Raw genomic sequence first — 23434 nt, forward strand, 5'->3', positions numbered from 1 at the left:
GGCTGCAGCGCCACTATCCTGGATAGGGTCGGCCCTGGATATAGTCTCTATGGTCATGGCTTTGCAGCTTAAACAAAAAAAAAATAGGCAAGGAGGGATAGTTGAAGGCATCGTGGGTCACCTGTGGGCGTTTATTTACCGAATTTAAAGTCACACTTCTCCCACCAGAGCGCACCAATGGAGACGCTGGTGCACTGGGACGCGTTGACCCCCTGTAACTGGCGCGCGTCACGTTTCCCTGCACTGACAGAGCCTGTTCCAAAATAGACGGCACCCATCCACTCCCACCTCACCCACTCCTCCACCACCATCTCACCCCCTGTCCTGCCCCGCTGCTCCCCTCCCTTCTCTCTCTCTCTCTCTCTCTCTCTGCTGAGCAGCGTTACGCAGTTGTCCAGTGCGTCTCCTCGGCAAGTGCGCACCAACTCTGAGAAGCCGGGATCTCAAGGACTTTTTCACAGGAATAAAATCGCCATCGGCTGGACGTTAAGAGGAGGAGCAGCGGACTACAGCACACAACCTGTCAGAGTTGACCAGGGAAGCGGGGTAGTCTCCCCACGGCCTGAGGTGAGCTGTCCTGTGGACTTCATCTTTTGGTGTAAACGCGTGGCAGCTCCAATGTGTGGGTGCTGCACTGTGTGTGTGTGTGGTGCGTCGGCAGCAGCAGCGTCTTCACTGCACTGCTGAAGAGTTTGTTGTCCCCACCTTTTGGAAAAACCATAAAAACCTGAGTGGGTTTGCTGTCACCTCAGCGAGTGGGTGAGTTTTCCATGGCAGCTGTGGGACACTTAAAGGGGCAGTTACACAAAACGAGCATACCCTTCCCTCCTCCCTCCGCCTCTCTCTCTCTCCATCTCTCACACACTCTCTGCGTCTGTGTGTCCAGTCTTTTGTGCGCACTGCTTGTGTAAATGCACGATTAACGGTAACGCGCCATACTGGAATCATTCTGGGACTATTTAGGAGCAGGCGGGCGGGTGGGAGGAGCGGCTGTCTCGGGTGGGACAGTGCAGTATGTCATGTCTATATTAGGAAAGTGGCAATGTCATTCTTTCGTTCTGTCCCGACTCTACAGAGCCGTGCCATGCCGTGCGCAACAGACGAGGTGTCTGTGAATCTCACCAACCCCGAAGCAAATATACTTAAATAAGGCTGTTTCAGCCATTTCCCCCCACTTGCTTAAATGAGGAATTCACTTAAAATGATAATGATGCCACACACTTTCTGAAACTGCAATAACAACTAAAATCTTTAATTCACATTCTATTACAGAGCTGGATTAAATTAGACCTCTTCTTTTTAAATACATTTTATTTTTGTTATAATTTACAGAAAGATGTTCTTTTCTTTGACATCGACTTTCTGTCAATTTTATTACATTGTTTTTTTTCAATCCCAACTTCCTCTTGTATCTCAGATCCACAGTCAATCACTCAAATAACACATTTATCACTGGAAATCTGTAACAAACTGTGTATTTTTTTTGTGGGTGAAATGTCCCTTTAAATAATGATCCCACATGTTTGCTACTTGTTTCTGGAAGGATTCAAACATTGTTGATTGACATCTTTTAAAAAAAGGAAGTCTTACACTGCATCATCTTTTTTTGTTTTATTTTCAAGGTTAATGGAATTTTGGTTTGTGTCATGAAGATCATCTGTATCTAGACCAGAAACAGTAAATCAGAAATGAAATAATCTACACTGAAAAAACAAAATGGTTACAAGCTTCAGTAAATCACCTAAGTTTGTAAAACTTCGATGAATGAAGTGCATTCAAACTAAAGCAGTGTTTCCGTTAATCCCGCTCCAACACACCTGATTCTAATCAATCAGCTCGTTATCAGGCTTTTGAAGAGCTTGACAACGAGCTGACTGATTAGAATCAGGTGTGTTGGAGTGGGAAACATCGAAAACATGCAGCACTGGGAAACACTGAACTAAAGTAAGTTGTCTTTGTGTATTTATTGTATTTATGTTATCTTTATTTAAATAAACATGGTCCATTTAGGCGTTACCTATTAAAATACTAAACATATCACTTTAATCGTGTCAGATGACACACAAAATGCATTTTGTGTTCCCCCTGCACTGCACTCTACTCTTACTTTTAGTGCACTCTACTTTTAGTATTTTACTATTATCAATATAAATATCAATCTATAGTTTCCACTCTATTTAGGATATGATATTATCCTATTTTTCACAGAAAAAGAGCATAACAGCCCATGCTGGCCTCATTTCCTGCACTTGATTTGCTTTACTTTTTTAGGAGAGTTCATGATCATCCACTAAACTCCACTGCATTTTTATCACATGTCCTCAGGGACACTTGATGCAGGCCTACTTTTACACGTAAGGGTTTAGGTTCAGCTTTGTGGAAACACCCTGTGAGTGGATGCCAGATACATTTTTAAACCTCACTCTCATACGGATTGTATCACACGAGTGTGAAAGAATGCAACGGCCGCACGGCGTATCGTCAAAGTCTTTCTTTGTCTTTGATTCTCAACTGTAGCATAATGTAGTCTGGTGGGACAATCGCCTATTAATAACCGTGCACTGTTATAGAACATGTCCTGAGGAGGATTACAGCCTGTTGTTGCCTGGGAGCTGTGAGGACAGCAAGAAACCAGACTCCAAACACATCACAGACAAAAAAAATAAATTTTTTGTATTATTTACTGAGCGTAAAGTTGAAAATGATAATTGTTTACACTCAAAAACTGAACTAATCTAATCCAACAGGAGTGGTGTAGTTTGAGTGGAATGACCACAGTGGTTAATAATTGTGAAAGGCGCTAGAAGAAATACAGACGCTGATGTGCACACCAAGGTTGGTAAGTTTTAGTGCATAACAAGGCCCTCAAAAGTCCACTCAAAGAGTAAGTGTAAGAAAAAACAGAGGAATCAGAGTCGATACAGTAGTAAAAGCGAGTGATATTATTCAAATATTATGCAATATAATATTATGTAATAATAATATTATTATTATTACTGTCATAGAATTGTATCGAACATTTGATTGACATTTTAAGGGTTTCGACTGAATGCAAGTGAATAAAAAGACTGTACCTGATCTGATATAAAAATCAACAATTTTCAAAATAAAACCACCACTGAGTTCCAGGACAAAAAAGAAAAGAAAAAGAAAAGATATCTGCAACACATTTATTTACTGTTACTGAACAATAACAGACGGTGAACTGTAGAGGGAGATATTAAACCCTGAGAAGAACGTCATTACATAGTCTTTAATCAGTTCTCTCTGTCGTCTTCCACTGTTATGTTGATTTGTTGTTGTTTTCAAGTCCATAAATCATGGTTCTATCATTTTACAGTGTATAATTATTCACTGGGAACTAAACCGAAACCTTTACGTTGCTTGTTTCTTTATCTTTCTTTATCACAGCTATGAGTCGCAGCATCGTGCGGCAGAGCAAGTTCCGCCACGTCTTTGGCCAGACGGTCAAGGCGGAGCAGGGTTACGATGACATCCGCGTTTCCAAGGTGACGTGGGACAGCTCGTTCTGTGCGGTCAACCCAAAGTTCCTGGCCGTCATCGTCGAGTCCAGCGGCGGCGGCGCATTCCTGGTCTTGCCACTCTTCAAGGTCAGTGAGGTCAAACGATAACAGTACAAGAATAAGTTGAAAGAAGAAGAAGAGGGAACGATGAGGGAATCATTTTTAAGAAAACAGTCTATTTCTTTGAATCTATTGTGGCTTATGTTCATCTGTCAGTTCCACGATGACATGGTCTGTGTTTGTGTGAGAGAAGACTCAGAGAAAACTAAATTTTCCTGAGGTTACTATCACTATAAAACCTGTGAGGCCTTTGAGGCAAACAGAAAAGTACCTGCTTTTCAATACGGCCAACGCACAATATCAGCAATGTGTGTTTGTCGCATTATTGTTCATTTCCCTTTTAGAAATAAAAGTCAATATAAAGGTTTCTTGACTTTGATTCTTTAAAAGCAGATGAAACAGAGTCAAGACGGAGTATGGTGTTGATGTTTGGTGTGCATCACAATGATTATAGACACCAGACACACTAAACTAAATGAAGTGAGAAATATTTCCAGTCTAATATCACATAAGCAAATCCTCTCACTCTTTTTATCCTTCACACATGAGGGTGAATCAATCCCAGCTGATACAGAGTGAAACTCTGCAAATAAACAGAGACCAACAACCATTGTCTCTCACGCCTATGGTCAATTTACTATGGACTGTGTGTGGAAACTAGAGTACTCGTAGGAAACCCATGTGCACGGTTGAAGCAGGGATCGAACGGCGTCCCTCCTGCTAAGTGTTTTTGTTGACATTATTAAAAGTGAACAAATTAGTAAATTGATACCTTTACCACTGGGTCACACAACCTTATATCTTTTAATTACACTTATTAATTGTTTGGAAATGTAATGCCACCTTGAGGGCTCAATAGTTCATGCACATTCAGCAGCTAATCACACATGGCCTGGTAATTTATCAAGTTTATAATTAAAACCACAGCCTCTTCCTTACAAACACAACACAGAGACATAGGTGCAGTCAGCAGAGTGGGTGTACTCACTGAAATGCCCTTCCCTTCCCTACTATGCTTCTGATTGTTCAGTTTTCTTATCAGAGTCGTGGCCTCTCTTTCATGTGGACACGGCTTAGAACGCAAGACATAACAGAGACAACCGAGGGCAGGTGAAGTGAAACTTCCCTCACAGCATGTGAAAAAGGAAAGTGCTAAAATACGTGTGTATCTTTTGTATCTACGTGACTGTGTGACCTGCGTCAGGTCACAGAGCAGCATGAAGTACAGGCGAGCTTTACTTCATGTGCACATGATGATGAAGCGGTAGAAAAAAGAAGACGGACAGAATACAAAATGTTTTTGTTAGCTGTTGGCATAAGCGGTGACCAAAGTTATATTTATCACATGAAATGATTATTTATGTCTCTTTAAAGACGGATTTTGCATCATGAATGTGTTGGGTTTCTTGCGACCTCATTTCGTATCAAAGCACTTTTAATTTGAAATGCAGTTTGAAATATCCCCATGAATATTGTTATTATGATGTCATTTTGGAAGTGTGAAATCATTTTAAGACCCCTGCTTTACACACTGAGAATGTTTTCACGACATTTATGAAGTGCAGATGCTGAGAGACTACTTTTCAATCTTGTTCTGAGAGATGATGTCATTGAAAAGACAAAGTGATGAACCGTGACCCGTCCGCTCTTTGGTGGATGCTTTATTCATACCCAACTTCTTTATACTCTCACCTGTTAACAGTTAACCTGCTAATTGTGGAACCTTCCAGAAAAGTGACTAACTGTCTCAACTTTTCTCGAGTGTCTTTATTTATATTAGTAAAAATATAATTAGGTTTGCCAGTAAAAGCACTCTAAATGTTTTCTTTGTACTTTTATCTTTAAAGGCCACTGTTATATACAGTTTTTTTTTTTTACTAATTTAATGGAGTCAAAGTCACTTCCTTCAAAGAAAATAAAAGCCACACACCGATCTTCGCTGTGTTTCTGTCAATTATAACAAAAAAGAAAATGTACTTAAAAAACAGCCAATTAAAGATTTGAGTTGTTGTTGCAGTTTCAGAAAGTGTGTCAACCGTTCTGGGAATTGGGTTCATATTGTAAAATCTCAATTTATCTGCTGAAGATAAATCTAAAACACTGCAGTGGAGGGGTTCGCGGTCAACATTGTATTTGTTTGTAGCCAGTGTCCAGTGAGCTACAGATCAGAGCTCAAGGAGGAACTTTTCCAAATAGCTGATGACGCCGCTGTAATCAGCCGAGGCTGCAGCTCTTCAGCTGAGCTGCTCTGTCAGACACCTCCACTCAGCAGCTTTCATTTTGACCACAGAACACCACCTGTCAATCACGGTCACAAAGCTAGCGTTACCTATTTGGAAAAAAGGGAAATCATTTTGTGGTTTGTGAAAAAGAAGAAAATACTAACAATATAAAAATGGTTTAATGTTTTCAACCATTTTACTCATACATTCAAATCCTGTTACACTGGACTACAGAGAGAGTAATGAGCAATGTTTCCATTATTTCAAATTAAATAGGTGTTTCCATTGTGTGTAATCAGTGACAAAATAACAAGAACACAGAGTAATTTACGGGTTTGTAGAGACACTGGGAAGTGGACATGATTATAAACTGGAGTCATGGTGAAAATAAGTTGCTATTAATACTCGCCGACACACTCATCACTGTCCATCTTCCCCCCTCTGGGTCCCCAACGCGCCACAAGAAAAACTCCCCTTTCAACGCCTCCTCGCTCCGCTATAAATACACCTCACTTCGGGTGTGTTTCTCGTGTGTGTGTGTGTGTGGGGAGAGTTAGCACACACGTTGATATGCCTGTAAGAACAGGCAAAGATGGAATAATCTGGATTAAGTTATTATTATTAATAACAACAATAATAATAATAATAATAATAATAATAATGGAGTTTTAATGTTATGTTAAAGGGGCCGGTTTTTAAAGAAAATTATATATTTGGCCTTACTTACGTAAGTGAAGAAAAGCACTGAAGATTTGTGAAAATATTTTCAACATATTTGCACTTTTACTACAGTTTCAGTTAAAACCATTCACCTGTCTTCGTCATTTATTCACCTGTGATAAATGATATAGTGAATCCCTGGTTGTTTTAACAGCATCTCGAAGTTGGTTTTTTTTCTCTGAACAATTGAATTACTTCTCAGAACACTGACTAAATGGTGTTTCACATCCGGTGAATGTAGGATGAATATAATGTGAATGAAAAAACTCCATGTTTCAATTGTTACAATAAAAGTGTGTCATTATGTATACACACACTCCCTAACTCACCCTGCTGTGTGTGTGTGTGTGTGTGTGTGTTGCAGACAGGTCGTGTGGATAAGAACTACCCGCTGGTCGTGGGTCACTCAGGGCCCGTCCTCGACATCGACTGGTGCCCACACGATGACAACATTCTGGCCAGCTGTTCGGAGGATTGCACTGCCATGGTAATGACGGACACAAATGTGTGTGTGTGTGTGTGTGTGTGTGTGTGTAGGAGGGAGAAGGTGCTCATGCATGCGTGTGGAGGAGTTTGTTGTTGTTGTGTGACTCAGACTTAGTCACAGTTTATTGAACAACAACACAAGAGTGATCAGTGACAGTATCACAACATCTACCTGTCTGTCTGTCTGTCAGTCTGTCTGGCCACCCACCTACTTCCTCGTCTGTCACAGGTTGGTCAGTGTGAGTGGGCAAACACTCACTTTATATAACCACAATGTACATTCACCGGCTACTTTAACACTTGACTATAAATGAAAACTTCTGTGGATATCCAAAATGGATGCGACCCAGTGAGGTTGGAATATCCGCTCAGGGTTCCCTAACACTAAGAATAAATATTAAGTTTATATGTGTTTTTTTTTTATATACGCTTTATCTTTTAGAAGATGTTTTCCCCGAGACAGACATGGAACCGTATATGGTAACTTCACTGATCTTGATTTTCTACGTGAAAAAATGTAAAAGTTTTCGAAGGGATTCGAAATCAAAGTTATTATTGTTACTATTATTACTGCTCTAGATTGAGATTTTTTAATTTCCAAGTATTTAATTGACAGGCACCTTGTGTGGTCTCCTACTTCTCATCTGCATATGTTGGTTGTAATGAGTCAAAACAGTCTTCTGGCATCAATAAGGCAGTTTCATCCAGAAAACCCGCTCCTCCTGGGATATTTTTCGACCCCTCATTCAAAGTCACTAGAATCAAATGTCGTGCTCATTCTGATGCTCTGTCTACGTGCCTGAATGCATTGAGCTGCAGTCATATGACTGGTTATACGATATTTGCATTAATGCTTGTTAATGTTGAACATGTGTACCTCATAAGGTCATTAATGAGTGTGTTCAACTGTTAGGTCAATGTTCGCCATCTCATCTGTGACAGTGAGTTTCAACACATTTATATATGATAAAGAGAAACAGCATAAAAGTACATTTTAAAAGATGCATCTGCACATTTTAGTGTAAGTGTGTGACTGTGTGTGAAGTAAAACATAGCTGTCAGTTTTAGTCGTGGATTGAGGGCAGGTCGTAGCACTTAGAAACCTGGGTGTAATAAATAATTCAATCATACACTGCAGAGATCTGTGTGCCCCTGAAGCTCATGACCAACTTCAGTCAGCAGGGGTCGCTGTAAGTCGCTAAGACGACAGGAGAGCACATGATGATGATTGCAGGAAACCTTGAAGACTGTTCATCCTCATTCAGGCAGACACATTTTAATTTTATCTGTGCTCGTTATTTATTTCACTTCATGAGCGTGTCTTTTTTTAGTGTCACTGGAAACTGTTGTTTTAAAACACATTTTAACGATTTGCAGCTATCTCCAGTATAACTGTAATGGAAATTATTCTCATTTATTTTTTCCTTATTTTATTTTGACCCATCTGTTGGAAGGGGAATATTTTTGTACATATTTACTTTTTCTTTCACTGTAAATACCCACACGGGGTCAACTTTGGAGTCAGACATATGGCAAATAAAACACCTCTGCATTACAACCTCTGCTGATCCATCCTTGTCGAAAACAGACCTACTGTCAGGGTACCTTTCCACAACCCCAATAAATGTACTTATTTGAGAAATAAGATAAAACCCATGATAGTGACTCGTATCAGCACAGTCGATCACATTTGTTCTCGCCCACATTACAGGAATCTTTTGTGCGAGTGAACGATTGAATTCCTGCTTCTCCATGGCAGCAGCTGCTGACGTGTGTTCTCTGTGTGTGTGTGTGTGTGTGTGTGTGTGTGTGTGTGTGTGTGTGTGTGTGAGAGAGTGTGAGAGTGAGTGTGTGTTTGCATGTTTTTTTTGTTACCTCTCCAGAATTTGATCTGTTATTATAAACCCTCATGTTGTCCTCATGAGGACAAAAGCCTGGTCCAAATAAGGCAGAGCCTCTTGTCTGAGTCTCAGGTTAAAGTTCAGATTAAGATGTGAAGTGTGGTTAGATTGAGGTCAGGGTACTAGTTACGGTTAGATGTGTTTGTGTGTGTGTGTGTTGGTGAGTGAGTGAATGCCTTGTTTATGTCCACCACACAGACAGATGGACGGATGAACAGAGAGTTGCAGCTGTCACACACACACACACACACACACACACAGGCCATAACTGTGATGTCATGTTCTACAGTTCACAGAGATGGACCATTGTGTCATCTGATGACAGAGAGAGAAGTGATCTGATCACCTGCTTTGTCATACAACTGAAAACGGCTGTTGATCTCTGTTCGTGTCTTATGACTCTTACATAAGGATTTCACACACAATCATTACCACTTTTGGTCTTTTAATGAGCATTTATGAGTTGGGGTTATGGACTGTAGAGAATCTGCTGGAGTCACACATTAATACACATAAAGTGTAATCGATCGTCAACTTCGCTACGAGTGGATTAATGTGGATCTTAAGCTAAACAAAGTTCTATTCCCTGTGATTATTGATGTGTGTGATAACAAATGAGGATCAAGTGTTTTATCTTTCATGATTCACAATGAAACAGATTTAAAACATGAGAGAGCTTTGAAAACTTGAGTTACGTGATACTTAAAACTCTGTGTTCTAATGCAAGGATGAGAAGTAATAATACAATATCTGATCATTATGAGAATACGATTCATGAATATGTTGTTCCCTGTTAACAATCTTTAACATTTAAATATGTAGATGAAAACCCAGGTCAATGTGCTATACATGATGAATTACAGCCTTTATGATTTGATGAATAAAATTGTTTAAACTTGTGATTTTAGAAATGTGTTTGTCTGGTCGGGACACTTGAAATAAACAGGTTTGACGAAAGGTTTGACTGAGGTCAGAGTAAAGTTGCAACCACTTTTTGAATACTTGAATTCTTAGTGTGTTACTTAAATAGTTTGGATCGTGTCTGAGGTGACTCAGATAAATGAACCCCATGGCTTTTAATGAAGCCAACACAAGTTTAAATGTTGATGATTCATTCTCTTATCTGTAATCTCCAGGTTTGGCAGATACCAGACCACGCACTGATCCGCCCCCTCTCCGACCCCGTTGTGGTCCTGGAGGGACACTCCAAACGTGTTGGCATCGTCACCTGGCACCCCACCGCACGTAACATACTCCTCACTGCGGGTACAACACATTGACACATGTAACATACTCCTGCTGTATGGAAGGGTTTTCTTCAAGTCCTTAACATTTTTGTCTTTCCCCCGCTCTTAGGCAGTGATAACCTGGTAATCATCTGGAATGTGGGAACAGGTGAGCCTCTCATCTCCATGGACGATCACCCAGACCTCATCTACAGCATCAGCTGGAATCGAAACGGCAGCTTGTTCTGCACCACCTGTAAGGACCGACGGCTCCGTATCTGTGACCCCCGCAAGAGGGAGGTCGTTGCGGTGAGTGAAGGAAAGAAATAATATATAATACCAGAAGGAGACAGACCTGTGTTTTATAAAAACCCCTTAAGTCTTATATCCTCTCATATACAAGCACTCTCCTGAGACAGTCTCCAGGAAAAAGGCCTTTTCTTACTTTCCCCCGACTCATGGAATCATTTTACGAACATATAACAGAAAATCTAAATTACAAATAGTTGTGGTAGAAATTTGAAGCTGTTTTAATTGATAGGTCCTGTTCTCCCCCTGATGGTTGTTTGTGTCATGCATTATTTAACCCTAACTAATTTGTTCCTAGCGGCAGAAAATGTCACCTTCCCAAAGACTGCTGTTTTTGTTCAGTCTTTTAAAACTACTTCAGTTTGAAGTATACTTATCAAATATTAATAATATTTTTGAAATGTTAACCCTTTAAAGGCCAGTATGTTTACACAACTCTACTGTTTTTTTTTAATCTAATAAAACAAAAAACTACTATAATTTACATAAAATACATTTCAAGGATAATTTAATTATAATCATTATTGGACCCTGAGATAGGTCATTGATTGGCAGAAACATTGATATTGATTTTTTTGTTGTTGCCACCTCAAGAAAAAGAAAATTCCTCTGTTCTTCTGGAGTATGTACAGGCCATAAGCCTCAGACTTCAAATTAGACTAAACACTTGATATGGACAAAAACAAAAATTTGTAAAAGAAAACAACAAAACTATCTTCCGTAACTTCAGCTTTTATCTTTTATCTTTTATCTTTATTCTGTGTTAATCAACAGGAACGTCTGGCACCACATGAGGGGATCCGGCCAATGAGAGCCATCTTCACGAGAGACGGGAACATCTTCACCACAGGATTCACCAGAATGAGTCAGAGAGAGCTCGGACTGTGGGACCCGGTAACAAGCAGTCTATTCTCATACACTGTCACGTCCTGACACCAGGGACATAAATACTTCAGTCTATGCCACAAACTCAACAAAATGTTGGTTTATTTGTTCACACAGACAAACTTTGAGGACCCGATTGCACTGTTGGAGCTGGACACGAGTAATGGCGTGTTGTTACCATATTACGACGCAGATGCAAACATGGTCTACCTCTGTGGAAAGGTGCTGGGAATTGAAGTGTAAACACACAGAGACGTGTGCAGATGCAAATATGTGTTTCTGACTCGTTTTTTTATGCTGGCCGCGTGCAGGGGGACAGCAGTATCCGTTACTTTGAGATCACAGAGGAGCCGCCGTACGTCCACTACCTGAGCACGTTCAGCAGTAAGGAGCCTCAGAGAGGGATGGGCTTCATGCCCAAGAGAGGTGTGGATGTCACCAAATGTGAGATTGCCAGGTGAGATACTGACTATGCAACAAGTAAGCGAACAAAGCAGCTGTGGAGTGTTGTTTCATGAATTTAGATTATATTTATTTGATGGGATGTACAGGCTGTGTCAGTATTCTGAGATCTTTCGGAGACACTTTAGTTTCAGTTTTACATTTACACCACAAGTGTATGTATCTGATGAATGAATTATTCACACAGTCATTGTCACTTACACACACACACAATGTATGTATAAACTGACATCCTTGTCCTTTTCCTCTCTGCTCTGTCTTTACTTGATCTCTTAGGTTATACAAGCTCCTAGACAAGAAGTGCGAGCCCATCACAATGACAGTGCCCAGAAAGGTAAGTCCCACTGACACGATGATGAGACGTTTACACAAGCCAGCTAAGAGTAGTGTTTATTTAATCTATAATGAATCTTTAATAATAAAATATAAAATATCACCTTGACTGACAACAACATTATAGTACCGTCAGTGAACGTTTCATCATCCTGACTTTTTGGAGATTAAAATGATTCCTCCTTCTTTATCTGCTGACATAAAAGAGAGACAGGCAAACAAAACAAATCAATTATTTATTCATCATTTATAATGAATTACTATTCAAAAACAATCACAATACATTACATGTTAGAAAGAGTCTTTTTTCACTCTTTCACTTCTCTCTTGCACAGTCGGACCTCTTCCAGGACGACCTGTACCCAGACACCGCGGGGCCTGAGCCCGCCATAGAGGCTGAGGAGTGGCTGGACGGCCGCGACGAGGATCCAATTCTGATGTCTATGAGGGAGGCCTACATGCCACCCAAGAGTCGAGAGCTCAAAGTGGCAAAGAAGAATGTGCTGGACTCCAGACCCACCACCCGGCGCAGCATGTCCACGCTGGAGACCAACAGTCTGCCAGTAAGTTCTTTTAGCTGTTCTGCTTTTACATGAAGCTCAGTATGTGAACATGAGAGGCAGTGTAGAGCATATTATTGCGTCTGGGTAAAACTTTACATGAAAACAGTACAGTAAAAATGTAGTACTAGGGAGGTAATATTTCCATTTGTATTTCTGATGCTGTTTCCAGCTTCATTCATTCTTTGTCTGCCGCTTTATCCTGGGGCAGATGGAGTCAATCAGGGTTGATAATCATTTAGAGTGTCCAATTAACCTCTGCATGTTTTTGGACTGCGGGAGGAATCCGGTGTAAAATCCACACACGACCTTCTTGCTGTGAGGCGACAATGTCAGCCACTATACCGCTGTGCATTCCAGTTTCCAACTTGGTCATTAAAATAATAACAGTGTGGTGATTAATACAGTAAAACCACCTTATTTACAATGTGCTACACCAGTGTCATACCTTTACATGAAAATAATAATTATTATATTGCAAAGTTGAAACACATTTGATCACCATTTTAAATCATCAGAGAAACAAGATGGTTACCATCTTCTGTTCTTAATCTGAATCCAAAACAGTACGACAACGATCATCTCAATTACTCCTACCATCATCTGTCTCCCTGCTGAACCTTTACTGATTATCTTTTCTATTTGTACTTTTTTTTTTTTTCAAACCTCCATTCTTTGTTTTGGTTTATTTTCTCCAGTTGCTCACAGTCCTTGACCTACTTTTTTTTGTCTCTTTTTCTGTATCTTTTTCATTTCCTCTTCCCTGTCACTGTCTTTTTTTCCTCCTCCACCTTTCTCTCTCCTCTCCTCTTCCCTTTCCCTCCTGTCCAGCCTGAGTTGCTTGAGAGGTTATTGGAGGAGATTCAGAATCTGAAGGCCACAGTTTTGTCTCAGGAGAAGAGAATCTGTGACTTGGAGAATAAGCTTTCTCAGTACACAAATGGCACTGCCTGACGTGCACCTCCAAAGGCAACTTTTGAAGAACTGTTCTGAATTTTCTTTAAAAACACACTTCCCTTGCAGTGACAGGGGAAACGCTCCCTTAAACACTCTCTTACAGTGTTGTTTCATTAAAGGTACCATTGTGTGAGAGCAGGAATGTGGACAACGTGAAAGAATATGGTCTTCCCAACACATTTGGACAAAAAATAAATCCATTATCTACTGTCGTATAATTGTTTTTATCACCAATTCTGTATAATCTACATTCCAGTTGCAACATAATGTACCTTTAATGCCTTGGCAATAAAAAAAAACCCATTTGATTATATTTACACAATTTCAGCATATTTGAAAAGAGCAAGAGGAGTGGGAGGGAAACATTTAAGTACAAGAGGGAAACATGCAGGTTGTGATAAAGGTTTGAAGTAAGAAGTCGATGAAGCATCAAAACAAAAATTCTTTTGGAATTTCTTCAGTGTTTAATGATTTGCATTTTTCAAACTCACCTCTGAACACATACAGAACATTTTACATGATTTAAATAAGCCCCCTTTTTTGGACATTTTTACAAAATGTAAATAGCGATAAAAGAAAACCAACCAGAGAAATTGTGTTGAACTTGTAGCAAAAATGTGAAACGCAATCCTTTTTTTCTTCTTCTTTTCTGTAAAGGATTCCACATTAGACACATCATAACGACAATAAAGAAAAGTGTTTTTTGTGTTTTTTTTAAGGATAGAAAATGTCATTTCCATCTGTTATTCCAGTGTGTGTGTGAGCTGAGCAGAGGCCTGGGGCAGAGTTTAGAGCTGTTAGTTTCATAAATAAGGGCAGTGGTTCGATTCCCAGGTCTTGTAGTCAAAGTGGCTGTTGAATGTGTGTGTGTGTGTGTGTGTGTGTGTGTGTGTGTAAAATGGGTGAATGGAAACACTATAGAGTGCTTAAAGTGGCCATCAGGACTTAAAAACACTGCTTTATATATACAACCAATATTCTCTCTTTTATCTTTTTATAGTTTCTTTAATTTTAGGATTTACATTTGCTTCAGAAAAGATATATAATGCCTAATTTCTCCAAGGAGATTATACCTTTTATAGTATCATAGTGTATGCATGCATGCATTAATGAGCTGTGCATGCCCTATATCCAAACTGAATTCAAATATGACATAAAATATAAGATTTAAAAAAAAATTCCCACAGAAATCTTTATTTTTTTTGTCAAAGTAATGGACAGTTTTAAAGACACATGAGCAGCCGATTGCCAGTCATTTATGTTTTTGTTTGTTTTTGGCCCATATATTTAGCAGATTTTCTTTTTCTACTGTGTTCAATAACAAAATAACATAAAAACTAATGAAACAGGTCATCAAAAAAAATGCATAATCATTAATAATAAATAATAATTGTCCAAATGGCAAATATTGGCCTATAATTGTTCTAATACTAGTCTACAAGGGGGAGGACATACTCAGCACTACTACTTATCTAGTGTTTTTTTTCTCATTTAATTGTGTTAATTTGTCACTAATGGATCACAACTACTCATCACCATTAGCTGCACGTTGTGCCTCCAAAGTTTTGGCAATAGCACAACAATTCCCATGATGCCATGCTGCTTTTCTAACACCATCAAACTCTATTTTTTTGTTATTTTTTTCCTTGAGAGACCCTTTAGTGATTGTAATGATGTACTGTATTGGAAGTAAGACAGGGGTCACTGAATGCCCCCTTCTGTTGTGATATAGAGTCCAAGTATCACCGTGCTCAGACTTAGAAAAAGTGACTGAGTGACTCTTGTGGACGGAGAGATCGGAGAGGACGAACCTTCCCGGATCGTGAAGATACACGTGCCCACGTTTCCCACCAGGTCCACGACCTGCAGCTCCATATCGGGTGAACAGCACGAAGCGCTGTAGGACACCATGGTTATGTTCTCATTGCCGGCATTCAGAGTGGCGTTCATGGTCCCGTTACCTTGTTTGAGGCTGACGCGGTCGACGCCCACCCCGTCGTCCCCATCAATCACTCGAGCGAAGAGCGTCCACTGAGAGAGGCTGCACTCGTCAGAGCACCTGGAGTCCAGACTGAGCTGCTCACATCGTGGTGGAGTGAAATCAGTCACCTATGAAGGGAGAAGTCAGTCTGTTTCCAATGATGAAGGGCTTTCATAATCTAGATCAGTTATTAGTCCATAATTTTCATAATAATAACAAATGAGACGCACAACTGCTGAACTTTCACATTTTAAATAAAAATTATTTTCTTTTGCAACCAAGTCCGATGTCTGTTTTTATGTACTGTCGTTTACAATGTAAACTTAAATGAATAGGTTATAATCTAACCACTAATTAAATAATAACAATTATTCCAGTTGCAAAAATTAGCCTGCCACATTAAATTGTCTCTAATTTATTTCTAAGGATACACCCGTCAAAATAGTTCATAAATAAACAAATTAGTTGCCATCATTATCAAATGTGGCTCTTGTTATATTAACATCTATGAAAGTACTTGCTCTGTTCTTGTAATTATTGACAATACATTGCTCCTTCTCGAGGAGGTGTTACAAATGAATCCTTTCTTGGGTGGGCATGCTATTACCGTGTTAAGAACAGAAAACCGCAGCATGACATAGTTGGTGTCTGCAGCCGCCGGAGCCTCGGCCTCGATGGTCAGAGTGACATCCGTGCCAGACGGGGTGTTAAGAGGAGCCGTGAGGTTCACTGTGCCGTCACTGCTGTTTCCACTCTCCAGGAACAAAGTGCTCGGAAATGCTGAGTCAAATTGTTGGTTGTTGGTGACACGGATTGTGAAATTGCCTTCCGCTCCGCTGGTCCTCACAGAGAAGGGCACAGAGAACGGTGTTCCTGGTACTAAGATGTTACTTGAGTCGGCCTGCACACAGAGGAAAAAACAGAAGAGTGTCTATTTGTAGCGCAGAAGTGCCCTTCGACACTTGTTTTGTTGTTTTGAAAGTTTGATATGACTTACAGTGATGGTCACATTGGAGACTCTGAAGTTGGTCGGTGACTGCCTTTGGAAGATTGTTGAATCTGCACGTCCTTTCACCCACACCACAAACTCCACTAGTGGAATACGTTCAACCGTGACTAAGAAATTCCCGCTCCCCTGTGGCTCCAAGACTCCTGTGATCTCCTCTGACCCTGTCGAGTCGACCAGTTTGACTTCTGTCACTTCCCCCGTGTCGGTTCCCGTTAAAGACACCAACAAGCTGCTCTTCACACCTGTGAAGACGAACCACATCGTCACATCTGTCCGTAGACTGTATAAAAATGGATGTAGTCCAGGCTGATACCAGCGATCACACTCGTATGTGCTGTGCTTTATCTTCTATTTGTCTTGAAATGGAAACCTCATTTACAAAAGTGACATCGTGTTCTGTTGAACAAGACCCAAAACTAGTAAGTGAGACCCTGTGCTTTTCAGGAAGATCTTTACTGATGTTATATTTCAAGTGAGAAACATTTATTTTGGGAACCAACAGTATCACCGTGTGGTGGCTGTAACTGCTACTTTCATCCTACTTCCTGGGCGTCACCTTTTCCTTTTCCTACAAACAGTTTTAGCTAACTGACGATGATGTTGGCACATCATTAAAATCACACAGTAACGTTCTATTTCTTTTTTTACCGGCGCTGGGACGAGTGTCGAGAGCATCGAATCCTGTGAACGGGCCCTGGGACACCTCCACAAAGTCAAACAGGAAGTCAATATCACTCTGACCTGTGGATGAAAAGAGAAAAGAGGAAAAGAGAAATAAAGAAAGATGAAAGAAAAGAGAAGAAGAAGAAGGAAGTAATGTCAACTACTGTAAATTCCACCAAGAACACAACAACAACAACACTGATGGAAATGGATTTACAAAAGTATTGATTTTGCGATCACTTCTGGAGCTCTCACCCGTGACCTTCAGAGTGTAAGCGTTCGTAGATGCCATCCTTATTTCCCACAGTCCAACGACTTTTATGAGATACAGAGTCTGGAAGTTTCCCACCGACTTGGTCTGGGTGATCAATGATCCCGATGTGTCGGTGCTTTGCTGCGATGCACCTTCAAACAAAAGGGAAATACAGTTGTGTGTACACAGATTTTGATCCAAAAAAAGCACTGCAGGTGTTGTAAAAGTGACACTGTCATGAAGTCATGAAGAGCAAATATTTAATTTCGGGGAGCTGCGTTACCTGTGGGGCTTACGAGAGTGAAAGTGACAGATTGCCCGGTGATGTAGACTCTCACGTTTGAAACAGTGTCATCGACTAAAAAGGGGAATTGATCTGTTTTTCCCGGATCCCTGGCTGCTTGAAGCAGAGTCACCTAGAAAATCACATAGTCAAACACATCACACACAGCTGAGATGTTTGAATGGACAAAGGCTAAATAAACAGTGAGGTCCTTTCGCTGTTTATTACCAGAGAGGCGCTGGAAGATTCTATTATGATGCTGGTGGCTTCAGGAAGCTCACTCTTTGTGACTTCGATAGCGAGACCTCCCGAAGCCTGAGCCAGGTCTCTGTACACCTGAGCATCTGCTGCCCCTAATACTCTGTGCTGCTTGCTGCCAGAACTCCGTCTGCGGCGGTTGGTCGTGTTTGAGTCCGTTATCATGAAGTTTACCTGGAGAACGTGAATGGCGATAAGGATGAACCAAAAAAAAAAGTTTGACCTAAATATCCACCCATATCATTTCATTGTGTTCCATTGTGTCGTTGCAGCTTTTTTCATTGTGTCGTTCAGCTTTTTTAAGTCAGGTCTCGACCGACATAGGTGGGTGATAGTGGACACTCACCACACTCTGAGTTCGTTCTATGAGTGCAATCACTGCGCTTTTCAGGTTTTTGTCTTTAGGAGGTGCATCAGTGAAGAGGAAGATCTCAGAATTGGCAGGAGTATTACTTAAAGCCAGCTGTATGACAGATTTTTGTCAAAGTTAGAACTGTGTACACGTCACGCAGTGAATGTATTAAAGAAGTTAAATCGTGTCAAAGACATGACAGTACCTGTAGCCCAGAGAGACTCATTTCCGCCTCATCTCCTCCACCTGTCACTGAGAGGGAGTTAATAATTCTCTTGAAGACTTGGGGGTCTGTTGTCTTTATCAGAGGCCCGAATCCTGTCAGACAAAGAAAAACAGTTTATTCTTTATCTGCAAAAATGGAAAATGTTTAGACAAGAAAAGCGATAATCTAACCAGCGCAAAGATCCTACCTGGGTCGTTGAATGGAACTAGAATGTACATGGACGGCTCATTGTCTGTTCCCACTTCACTGTTTATAATCGTGGACGTTACTCCCCTCACTGCTTCGATGTCATCACTCATACTCTTTGTGGTGTCGATCACAAAACAGAGGGCTTTACTGGATCCTTTGGAGATTCCCATCATCCTGAGGGACGAAGAGAGATGGATAGAACGGAGAGATTAAACAAAACTCTTTTGTGTATGAGTTAATTAAATAATGTTTTCGCACTGTTGAAACGTTCACATCCCAACCATCTCGCCTCTGCTCGAGTGTTCCCCAAGGCTCTGTACACGGCCACCATCCTGTTCATCATCTGTCTCCTCCCCCTTGGTCAGATTTTCCTCAGATCACCCAGCTCTACCTTTCTACCAAACCCACCGCCACCTCCCTTTGTGACTGTTACAAAGAAAGCAAACTTCCTGAAACTCAACAGTGATAAAACTGAGGGTTTCTTACTCAAGGAAGGGTCTGTCACCGGCAGCCCCTTGGATTTCCTCCAGTAGCTGACTGGTTGCAGCTTGGGCGATGTTTGCTGCTTTCGTGTGGAGATGTCCATGACTGGCATCAAACGTGTCTTTGTTGATTCCGCCTTTAGGCTCAATGGTACTCGTTTGATCCACTGCTCCTCCGTGGCTGCATTTTCCTGTTCAGCGAAAGCCATGAGCGAACGACACGTATCCGGTTATTGAAATAATATCCGGCTTGCCATAGGATTGTTCTATTGATTTAATCTATTAGATAATTAAATATACATTATACTGTACTTTTAAGTATTTACACAGGTACACACGCTTACTTTATACACACATATCTACACTATATGTAGCCTACATAAACATATTTGAATGCACCGGCATGTGCAAGTATGCATGCGCACACACATTGTTGTGACACTTTAACATTATTTTACCTTTCGGTTTGGTTGAGACCAAAGGTACAATACCAAAGTACCCCGAGGTCAGTATCCCCTCACTTATGATGTCCTCCAAAATGTTGTTCGTGCAGTCGTCTCCATCACAGTTGCGACACGTCGCCCTACTTTCATCTGCAGAGATGTTTCGTGATAGAAAAACACGCGTGAGCTCATGCCAGCCACACCCAGTCTCACAGGTGTTGTTTGAACAACAAAACACAGACAGAGTTCACAGCATTCCATGTTATTTACCAGCTTTGTACCTGCAATGATACCAATGCTGACATCTGATCTAATCAGATTGGCATTAGGGCCGTTTTTCCCCAGTTCCACCCAGTTGCTGTGACTGTAGAAATCCTGTGAGTTGAAAAAAAAAAAGTAGTGACTCAAAATCAGCTGAAATGCTGTGATGGAAGCTTTTTTTTTCCTATAAAAAAAGGAATTATTAATACCTGTAAAGGATGCAAAGTCTCTCCTAGTTTCTCCCTTGCCGCTTCAAAGTTCTCTTGCTTGTTGCTTGCTTTTATAGCTTGTATCCCCTGCATGATGATTTGTTTTCCTTGTACAAACATTTCCTCGTCAAAGTGGAAGCTTCCATTGAGGGCATGACGAATGTCCACCCTAACATTGTGGAATATGACGGCTATGATGGCTTGACGGAAGGTTTTGGATGACTTAGGTGCATTGCATGCAACGGCAACAGATTTTGCTGTGAAAGGCTGTGGCTACACACACACACACACAGAGTTAAACATTACTAACATTGTTTAAATAGATGTGCTTATTTCTTGTCTTTCTGGTGTGAAATCATTTCTTACAGGAAAAGTGAAGTCTGTTCCCTCGGCTCTGGCCAAAGCGTGGCAAACGTGTACTGTGGTATTTAAAATTGCACGTTCTGTAATTTCCAGGTGACTCAGGGACTTTCCTGGTAAAATCCCAAATCCATGGACTTGAGTTTGCAGGAGCAAGAGGCACAACACAGCTAACATACTGTTCCCGAAGATGGATACACATTTTATAGAGGTTAGTAGCTTTCCTTCCATAGCTCACAGTCATCAACGCTTTCATTTCTTTTTTGATTATAGTCTCAATCTAAGATGCCTCAAAACATTTCAGCAAAATAAAGTATGATTTAGGTTTGAGCCGATCAAATTAAAGCCAGGCTTGTTTTCTTCGTATAACTCAAGATCAGAACATTAATTTTTTACCTGCACCTTAGGTCTCGATGTTGTCCCGTTACCCGTGCACTTGTAGCAACTGTGTCAACACCCCTACGTGAACAAGGTTTGGTCATGCAGGACTTGTTCAACTCGTTTGTCACATGATAACGAGGAAGTTCAGTGAATGATGGTATCTTCCAACAAAACCTCCTGGGTGGGACAGAGGGAAACCGAGCATTAAATTGAATTAGAAATATGATAATACGCTCCCTGACCTGTAAGTGTCTAACCCGGGGAAACTCCTCCTCATGTTGCAGCCGCCAAACTTTTGATCCACGAACATAATGATCGTTGATGTTTTGATCAACGTGATTTGTGTGGATAAGGATGTGAACCGTTTAACTTTTTTAACTGTAACTTTTAAATACAAAGAAATGTCTTTTGCATTCAAATCTTGAAAAAAAAACAAAAAAAAAACCCTTCAAGTTTGTTATGCCTTTGACCTCCATTCCAGTCGTCTCAGATCTTGTTTTTGTCTGGTGACATTTTTGCAGTGCACATGGGAAATTATTTGCTGATGTCAAAACAGACCAGAGATGGTCTGACAACACAAAGAAGTGACCATGAAAAAGCTTTCCGAAATGAATTATACTACTCAAGACAACCTGTCCAGACTGGATAAGCACTTGTTGTCCCCCACGTGCCCTTGCACTGTTGGTGTATACACACAATCCCCCTCCCTCAGTCAAGTCTGATTTTTCATGACAGAGCAGAGTTTCAGATGAAGGAGGAAATAATAACTACATCAACAAAAATCATCAAAAAGTATGCACTGCAGCTTTAATCCTGATAAAATCCACATGGGTTTTAAACAGCACATTACTGGTGATAATGGTGATGTAGAAAGGAATATACATACATTGTGATTGAGGTTTTTTTTTGTGTACTTGTACCTTTTAAAATAATTTAAAAAATAAATACATTCACGCACCAAAAACTTTAGCAGTGAATGACGAGGACGGGTGAAGTGGCGCTAATTAAGCTCCCTGAGTGAGTGACATTTGTGACCTTTGACACATTTTGACTCTCTTTAATAGAGCATGTCTAATTCCCCGTACACAGATAATGACACATAATAATCTGTTAAATGGTTCAGACAAAAATTAGCACCCCTGATATGAGTTAAATTACTTTTAAAAAGTAATTCATCCCTACAAATATTAAAAACTAACAGCTGGAGGATAAATGCGTGACATGGGAAAGTACCATGTTTACCTGGGTGTTAATTGCCACTGATAACCAGAGCCAAAACCAATAAAAAACACTGCCAAGTTAAAAGACGTGGGAGTGAATTCTGATTCCCTCTGTTGAGAAACCCATTTAGCCCAGGATCAAACAGGTTTTTTTATGGCATATGTAGTTATACAGAGACTGTGTGTGTTAAACTACACAATGCTGCCTGTTTGAAGAGAGACAAAAGAGAAATGGACCACCATTTGAATTGAACCTGATGTGAATGGAGATAGTAGAGAAAGGTACTGTAAAAGCTATATTTTTAAGTGGTTTACAATGCTGTCAGAAAGCCCTTTAAAATACCCTGATAAGTAGCTGATCTGCTGCAATATTGTGCCTTAAAAGGTACAAGCACACAAAAACCTACTCAATTACTGTAACACGAGTAAATGTAATTCATTACTTTCCACCTCTGTTCATTCATGTTTTTTCAGCAACGTGTTGTTCCGCAGGTCAGGAAGAATAACTCGTCCTGTGAGAATCAGACTTGTATGTCTGAGGTAGTGAGTTCAAGTCTTATGATGAACTCAACTGTTTGAGTTCAGTGTTCAAAGTACACAGTCAAAAGCTCTACGAGAACCTGAAGAACCGTGAAGAGCAGATAGCTCAGTGGACAAAAACACTGCTGTGTAGTCCGGAGATCGTAGGTTCAGTTCTTTTGAGGAGCAGGAGCTTTTAAAGCTCACCATCCAATCTCAAGAATTTAAAAATACCAGCAACGTGTTGTTCCGCAGGTCAGGAAGAATAACTCGTCCTGTGAGAGTCAGACTTGTATGTCTGAGGTGGTGAGTTCAAGTCTTATGATGAACTCAACTGTTTGAGTTCAGTGTTCAAAGTACACAGTCAAAAGCTCTACGAGAACCTGAAGAAACGTGAAGAGCAGATAGCTCAGTGTACAAAAACACTGCTGTGTAGTCCGGAGATCGTAGGTTCAGTTCTTTTGAGGAGCAGGAGCTTTTAAAGCTCACCATCCAATCTCAAGAATTTAAAAATACCAGCAACATGTTGTTCCGCAGGTCAGGAAGAATAGCTCGGGCTGTGAGAATCAGATTTGTATGTCTGAGGTGGTGAGTTCAAGTCTTATGATGAACTCAACTCTTTGAGTTCAGTGTTCAAAGTACACAGTCAAAAGCTCTACGAGAACCTGAAGAACCATGAAGAGCAGATAGCTCAGTGGAC

At 40.5% G+C, this 23434-nt stretch overlaps 2 protein-coding genes across 4 annotated transcripts; one reads left to right on the forward strand and one right to left on the reverse strand.

Moving 5' to 3' along the window:
* Positions 1–353: 353 nt before the first annotated feature.
* coro6 (coronin 6) lies at positions 354–14353 on the forward strand. Its single transcript, XM_044042465.1, has 11 exons — positions 354–567; positions 3412–3611; positions 6891–7013; positions 10050–10179; positions 10270–10448; positions 11223–11342; positions 11451–11555; positions 11645–11790; positions 12072–12129; positions 12464–12691; positions 13520–14353. Exons 2-11 carry the CDS (start codon positions 3414–3416, stop codon positions 13640–13642), a joined length of 1410 nt encoding a protein of 469 aa, XP_043898400.1. The 5' UTR covers positions 354–567; positions 3412–3413; the 3' UTR covers positions 13643–14353.
* A 633-nt stretch (positions 14354–14986) lies between these two features.
* LOC122779797 (von Willebrand factor A domain-containing protein 7-like) lies at positions 14987–21072 on the reverse strand. 3 transcript variants are annotated; one of them, XM_044042421.1, is made up of 16 exons: positions 21011–21072; positions 20621–20792; positions 20255–20527; positions 20066–20159; positions 19800–19934; positions 19346–19532; positions 18858–19033; positions 18650–18762; positions 18439–18555; positions 18063–18266; positions 17835–17967; positions 17554–17703; positions 17284–17376; positions 16624–16877; positions 16234–16527; positions 14987–15754 (listed from the first exon to the last, which is right to left on the reverse strand). In XM_044042421.1, exons 2-16 carry the CDS (start codon positions 20789–20791, stop codon positions 15347–15349), a joined length of 2802 nt encoding a protein of 933 aa, XP_043898356.1. In that variant the 5' UTR covers position 20792; positions 21011–21072; the 3' UTR covers positions 14987–15346. The 3 variants fall into 3 exon arrangements, with proteins under 3 accessions (XP_043898356.1, XP_043898357.1, XP_043898355.1); XM_044042422.1 differs by having other exon boundaries at positions 21017–21068; XM_044042420.1 differs by lacking the exon at positions 21011–21072 and having other exon boundaries at positions 20621–20911.
* Positions 21073–23434: the final 2362 nt, after the last annotated feature.

Source organism: Solea senegalensis, linkage group LG13 (assembly GCF_019176455.1).
Source record: "Solea senegalensis isolate Sse05_10M linkage group LG13, IFAPA_SoseM_1, whole genome shotgun sequence".
NCBI lineage: Eukaryota > Metazoa > Chordata > Actinopteri > Pleuronectiformes > Soleidae > Solea > Solea senegalensis.

What these genes read in the sequence shown, in the direction of transcription:
- LOC122779797 (XM_044042420.1), bottom strand. Translation starts at nt 20,845, where the DNA reads ATGGAAGGAAAGCTACTAACCTCTATAAAATGTGTATCCATCTTCGGG. An exon ending in GGTGACAGACCCTTCCTTGA is followed by an intron (nt 19,034 to 19,345) that starts GTAAGAAACCCT and finishes TTCGTCCCTCAG; the next exon opens with GATGATGGGAATCTCCAAAG. An exon ending in AGTTCCATTCAACGACCCAG is followed by an intron (nt 18,763 to 18,857) that starts GTAGGATCTTTG and finishes TTTGTCTGACAG; the next exon opens with GATTCGGGCCTCTGATAAAG.
- coro6 (XM_044042465.1), top strand. Translation starts at nt 3,414, where the DNA reads ATGAGTCGCAGCATCGTGCGGCAGAGCAAGTTCCGCCACGTCTTTGGC. An exon ending in CGGAGGATTGCACTGCCATG is followed by an intron (nt 7,014 to 10,049) that starts GTAATGACGGAC and finishes TGTAATCTCCAG; the next exon opens with GTTTGGCAGATACCAGACCA. An exon ending in CAATGACAGTGCCCAGAAAG is followed by an intron (nt 12,130 to 12,463) that starts GTAAGTCCCACT and finishes TCTCTTGCACAG; the next exon opens with TCGGACCTCTTCCAGGACGA.